We start from the raw sequence: 6881 nt of genomic DNA, 5'->3' as shown, positions 1-6881 counted from the left end.
TTAGATAGTAAACAAGTAATGAGACTATAGGTGTCTCTTGCTTTATGCAGTACATGCATCCCTGGAAAGCAGCACGAAACTCAAATTCGCATAAAGGGAACCCACTTTACAATGTAACAAATAAGGATACTTTCCAAGACCTCGACTGGACTGACCGCCAGACCCATTTCTACCACTTTTACAAGACAATATTGATACTCACCAACAGTAGACAGAGATAAGCTAGCAGGATGTTTGGAAGCCATAATGGGAATGGCAACTACGTGTTACAGACTGTAAGAGAAGACCACAGATCCACACAGGAGACTATATTTTGGTGTGTATCACTCCCACAATGCACTGCACAAAGCAGCTGATTGTGGGCTTCCACCACACCGATTACATAAGAGTGAATTTACCTCACATATAATGAATTTTTGGTATAAAAAGGGTCATTGCATAAGAGCAAATTCACACCTACAGAGCCCGCATAAAGCGAGGGAAACCTATATTGTTTAATATTTTTGATAAATTCAGCAGGTAGAAGAAATTAAGTTATTTGCTAAGTGCCTTATATGCATCTCCAAATACCGTAACCTTCTGAAAAATGTGTAGAGTATAATATTTCCATGTGCTTAGGAAGTTTTTGTGCAAACTTATGTGATCATAATTATGAAATTTTTAGCGTGTACTGAGCTCACATATGAGCTTGGCTTAGCTATGAGGAAATGTGCATCATCTGAATTTTTGCTGCGTTATTTAGGTGTAGAATTTGTGTCTAAAAGCATGTAAAAGGCACCAAATACATGGGACTAACTCATTGCCTCTAGTTCGAAAAGTATGGCAAATTTTGATTGTTATGATTTTCCTTCATGTTGATGACCATACAAATTACATTTCTTAAATATAAATAGGACAGGTATTCTCCATATCTGTATTCTTCCAGTACTTTTTTTACCTCTGGTTCTTGTTTAAAGATGGAAGTGGAAGGACCATTGCTTCAGTGTCCCTGCCTTAGTGTATATACATGTTAATAAGTATTAACAGACAGTACATTTCTGTATTTATATAACTGTTTTTTTCTTAATTTCTATATTAGCGGATATAGCTCAAAGATACAGAATAAGCAAATATCCAACCCTAAAGCTGTTTCGAAATGGAATGATGATGAAGAGAGAGTATAGAGGCCAGAGATCAGTGACTGCAATAGCAGACTATATAAGACAACAGAAAAGCAATCCTATTCGAGAAGTCCAAGATTTGGAAGAAATTCACTCTGTTGACGTAAGTCTCTTGATTTCCTTTCTATGACATCAGTGTATTTTGGCTCTGTATGTTGAGACAAATGAATTTGATGCATTGATTTTTTTTTTTTTTCTTCTATTCAGAAAAATATAGTTAGCTTTCATATTCTCAAAGGTCAGAGTAACTTCAAGTAACTCTACCCATACATTGTCACTTATGGGTGTGTCTCGTTTAGGCCCCCTCTACACATTGCAGGTATCACACAATTAACTGGCTAATAGCACAATTACCTTAAGAGCACACAGGTAAAGTAACTATACTATAACAAAAAGGTCTAACCAGCTATGTACTAACTTTATAGCTGGCTGCAATTGAATTTTAGTTAGCATGTGTAGTGAGGTCTCCCCTGTGACTGGGAGCCCCATCACCTGATGGGGCCCCAACTGCAGAGGTGCACTATGTCCAGCATGAAATGTCTGAGCCCTGGGGATTGTGGCTGTTGTGATTCCCCAAGACTTAAGGGTGTGTGAACCCTCTTGGCCCCAGCTGTGCTGCGTACCCAGCTGAGACCGAGACACCCTGCAAGTGACAGGGCTCCTGGTCTAGGCTGAACGTGAGGCAAAGCCGAGATTGGAAGACCACCCCTCCATGATGAAGCTCCATTCTTGGAGGTTTTCAAAACCCAGCTAGACAAGCTTTGGTTGGGATGATTGAGTTGCGGATGGTCCTGCTCTGAGCAGGGGGTTGGGCTTGATGACTTCCTGAGGTGCCTTCCAACCCTAATTTTCTATGATTCTATGAAACAGCCCTCCTGGTAGTGATTACATTGGTACAAAAAATGAGTGAACTGTAATCCCTCCTGGTAGTAACTCTTCCCCCCACCCTCACCCTGCCCCAACCATACCATCTTTGTCCTTGAAAGGTATCCTTGAAGACTTGTCCGGATTTGTTACTGACTTTCATTGGCAGCAGATAATATTTGTCATTACTTTATCATTACTCAATATCTTTACTGTATTTGCTGGGTGTTAAAAGTACTTTGGCCTATTACCTTCATTGAACCAACTCATTTAGAAAGTCTCCACAGCTCCTTGTTTTCATAGCAAAGATCTAAGGGCACAACAACATTGACCCAACAGTTGGGCTGTATAAAATTGTTATGAGACTGCTAGGATGCCATTTATTACCTGTAATATGGGCACATTCCATCAGAGCCCATGCTATTTCTGTGGTGTTCCTCCATAATGTTTCTATAGGTAACGTGGCGCTCAATCTATACTTTTACAAAGTGTTATGCTGTTGCGGAAGCATCAAGAGCTGATGCTGCACGTGGTGTAGCAGTCCTGTAACTGCTGTTTGCTTCAAGGGACTCAAAGACCCATTTCCATATATGCAGGCACTGTTCTGGAATGACCCACCCGTGAGAATGTGCTTGTGGATGGGGAAAACAAAACAAGTGGAGTTCTCTATGATGTGTTATCCACATACAAATTCACATCCCATCTTCCTTGTCCTCTTGCTCAGAATCAAGAGTAATATATAGGAATCTGCAGTTGAGATGAACTCATGAACAGGGAGTGCACTCTTCCCATTTGTTCATCACAAGGGCATGAGGAGCATTGAGACTAGGGCTCATTCTACAGATACTGCAAAGGTGAAAAATGTCTCTAGGCAAAGTAAGACATCCACAAATCAGAACATGTATGTGGACACCACATCGCAAAGTATTCTACTTACTGGCAAGTAACTTTTGTTTTTCCAGTATTTGAGGGGAATGTCAGAATTCAATTTTACATTTTAACCATATAGAATTTAAGTTTAATCAGATATCTTGGGAATGATTTTATTTTTTAATTCATGCTGGTCATCCTGAATAGGCCAAGAAATTCATAAACTTTCTTTGAAAGAATATATTCTGTAACCATTCTAGTAGGAAATCCTGCATTGTTGTATGGTTATACCACATTTGGAGGCAGATTGTTGACAGCCATTAACTATGTTTTTGATTAAGGGGGGAAAGTGAAAACCTGTTCTGTCTGTAACACTTCTTGAAGGGAGTAATAACCTTTGATTTGCAAGAAACTATAACTGCCTGCTTTTATTTTACAGCGCAGTAAAAGAAATATCATTGGATATTTTGAGCAGAAGGACTCTAATAACTATAGAACTTTTGAAAGAGTATCAAATATTTTGCATGATGATTGCGTCTTCCTCTCTGCATTTGGGTAAGTTTCTTTCTAAAATGCATCAATTGCATGAATTCACTGATACTGAAAACATGTTGCTCATAAATTTCAGAAAATGTTTTGGAGAGAAATTTTGGCATGTTAAAGAAATCAAAATATGAAGGATTGGAGTCTAATAGCACGTCTCCATGTGCTGATAGCCTAGAACAGGGCTGCCCAACTCATGGCCCCCAACAAGTTAACCCACGGTCCCCCTCTGGGCACTGCTTCCCTCATCACTCTAGGCATTGCTGCCAGGATCTTGGGCTCCACTTCTCTCCTCCAGCTTCTACTTCCTGCCCACACCCCTAGTGTAGGGCAGCACAGTCCACATTGCTGAAGCAGCCCATGGCCAGGAGGCTTGAGGGAAGATGGGACTGTGGACAGCCCTGGTCTATGAGAACAAACAAAAAATGAATTTTGCTCAATGACTCTTCCTAGTCTTAGTTCATATAGTGCAGGCTTGTCCGGCATATAGCCCACAGGCCACCATGCAGCCTGCCAAGCCATTTTCTGAGGCCCAAGCTGCTGCGATGGGAAACGGAAGTAAACACCATTTACTTTCGTTTCCACCCCTGGTCCCTCCCCCAACCCCTCAGCAGCTTCCTAATGGCTGCAGAAGGGCTGGGGAAGGGACAAGGTTCCCACACGCACCGCATCAGCTTTATGTTGCCGACGCGGTGCAGCTCCTCCCCTCTCCCCTTATTTCATGGTGTCCCTTCCTAGCCCTGCCCCTCCCTTCCTCATTTGCATGCCAGCCCCGCGCTGGTCCCTGCAGGCTGGAGCAAGTCATGATGCAGCAGGCACAGGGGGTGTGGATGCCGGCTTGGAGGGATGTTGCGGCTGGGCCCGCAGAAGATGCTGCTGCTATGCTTGTGGCTGTTGGGGCGGGAAGCTGGCGCCACTCCCACCTCCCCGCATACCCCCTTGATTTTCCCCCCCATACCCACAGACATTGTGCTGGGGGTGATGAGTCACGGGCCCCAGGGAGGGAGGGAGCCCCGCCAGTCAGGCTGCCCCAGGGGAGAGGGAGCAGGGGGGGTGTTCCTGCATGTCCTGCACCTGCCTGTAGGGTCCGCGCACATCCCCCTGGCTGCTGAGCCCATGCGCGCAGGTGTGGGAGCATCCTCGAGGCCGCCCAGGTGGCAGGGAGGACATGACGGGGTCAGGCGGCGCCCCCTGCGCCCCCCAGGTCGCAGCCAGACTGGACAGGCCACGTGAGCACCTGCTTCTGCCCCCCTGGCAGGATGTCGCTTCAAGAGGGCACCTGCAGATAAGAAATTAAAGATCTGTGACCAAGTATTAGAAAACTAGGAGGCACGAAACCATGGTAATAGAAAGCTCTGCTAACCTTCGGAAAAATCAGATCCCTGCAACAATTCTCTGGAGTAAATACAGCGCAATGTCAACAGGGGTTTTGCGTTCAAAAATGATTTTTACCCCTCTGCAAATTGTGGCTTTCCATGTGGACAAAGGCAGGGAATTAAGGGTGCAGCAGGGTGGTACGCTCCTCTCCAGCACTGCTAGGGGGTTGTTGAAAATAAAAGAGTGCTACCAGACCAAATTTGTTTTTATTTGGATTTTAAACCACATTTCCAGACCCATTTCATTGTCACTACCTGCAACTTCATTGGTGTCAAAGGTCACGTGACATCACTTCCTGATGTGATACCGCTTCCTGTGAGGTCTTTGAATATGGCTCGCCGGCCCACTGGGTGATAAAAAGTTCATGATCCGGCCCCACATTCAAAAAGGTTGGACACCCTTGATACAGTGAAATGTAATTTTGTTCAGATTGCTTTTTTTTTTTTGCTTTTCTTTTTACTATTGCTTCATCAGTTAGTGTGTCACTGTTTTATAGCCCAGAGTGACATTGGTACTGTTAGCTAAAGCTTTCCTAACAGTTACATTTTAAAAATAACTGATAGGTGGATTTTCTTTAGTAGATACTTAAACTCCCTGTAATTTTTCAGGTGTATTCAATCAGTCCTTTGTAGCAATCTCTTACCAATAACCTGTTTCTTTAAAAATTCAGTAGCTTATCTGTGCTGGTGAAAAAAATAGCTGTTCAATTTCTCACCTGCAAACCATACTAATAGCTATAAAATTCCCAAATCCAGGTTTTCTAGAACATTATAGGCACGATTGATAAGAGCATTGGAGTAGCAGTGTCTTCTCTACTCACTCATTAATGATGCATTCTTCCACCTCAACACACACTGAAACCTGTTCTTAGTAAGATCTGTATTTAAACACCTTTTTTGATTTATTCATTTTCATTATAAATGCAGGCAGGGCTAGAGAATCAGCTCATTTTCAAATGGCATTTGTTTGCAAAAGACATTTTTCAGTGAAGCACAAAATTTCCTAAAAAGCAAAATGTCTTACTGCAAACTCTACTTTTGCAAAAGGTCCTAGGCTCGTGTTTGCGTAAACAAATGAGTAGCAATTTTTTTTTCCTGTTATAGAAGTGTTGTTTGTTCATTTGCAATTAATAGTTTTTTCCCCCACAAAACAGCTCCTGTCTTGACAAAATATACATGGGTACGCTACAGGAGAGCTTGAATATCTCACCCAAGTGTTTGTTTTAGATGCAGGAAGTTAAGGGTCTTATCCCCATTGAAAGCCTCGGAGTTAAATTGCCTTTTGTTTCCTGAAAAATTCCTGGCTAATGGCATAATAAGATGCACAGTTTTTAACTCTGGTTATCAGTGGTCAGTAATAATTCATTTAAACAATCAGAATGTACTTGCTTACACAGATGCTTACTGTTTAACAAAAAAAGAGAGAGTTTAAGGCAACTTGATTATAGTGCCGGGCCTGGTATTTTCCAACATGTTTTTAACATCAAAACAGCACTATAGAAAGTGCTGAAAATCCTATGCATAAATATCACCAGGTAAAAACAGTCCATCTTTCTGCTGAAAAGAGAGTTGCAGAGGAGAGGCAAGATTCTGCATATTTGATTTTTTGATTTCTGTTTCTCTCCACTGAAGAATCCAAAAACTGCTTTAATACCTGTTCTGCTCTGCATGAATTTTATTTTGTCAGCTAAAGCACAGGATCAGTCTCTGAGCTGTGGTTTATAAAGTTTCTACCGTGGATTATTCTTTGAGAAACTAATACCTATTGACCTTTCTTTCCCACTAGCCCAGGGGTAGGCAATTATATCAGGTGGAGGGCCACTTACCAAGTTCTGGCAAGCTGTTGAGGGCCACATGCGTATCCCCGCCCCTTGACAGGTGCCACAGCCCCAGGACACTGTCTTGTGACTGGAAGTCATAGTTTCATAGTTGGTAGGGTCGGAAGGGACCTGAGCAGATCATCAAGTCTGACCCCCTGCCATGGCAGGAAAGAATGCTGGGGTCAGATGACCCCGGCAAGGTGTTCGTCTAGCCTCCTCTTAAAGACCCCCAGGGTAGGAGCCAGCAC

General features: G+C 42.9%; 1 protein-coding gene across 1 annotated transcript in view; it reads left to right on the top strand.

Moving 5' to 3' along the window:
- ERP44 (endoplasmic reticulum protein 44) overlaps window positions 1-6881 on the top strand; it is a 108353-nt gene that overhangs the window by 70066 nt on the left and 31406 nt on the right. The window contains exons 5-6 of the mRNA XM_019539903.1: window positions 1079-1263; window positions 3334-3449. Of these exons, the coding sequence (XP_019395448.1) occupies window positions 1079-1263; window positions 3334-3449 (301 nt within the window). The remainder of the gene's footprint in view (window positions 1-1078; window positions 1264-3333; window positions 3450-6881) is intronic.

Source organism: Crocodylus porosus, unplaced genomic scaffold (assembly GCF_001723895.1).
Source record: "Crocodylus porosus isolate Cpor-Errol unplaced genomic scaffold, CroPor_comp1, whole genome shotgun sequence".
In the NCBI taxonomy this organism is placed as follows: Eukaryota; Metazoa; Chordata; order Crocodylia; family Crocodylidae; genus Crocodylus; species Crocodylus porosus.
The sequence above is the reverse complement of the archived record's forward strand: the minus strand, read 5'-3'. Positions and strand labels throughout refer to the sequence as shown.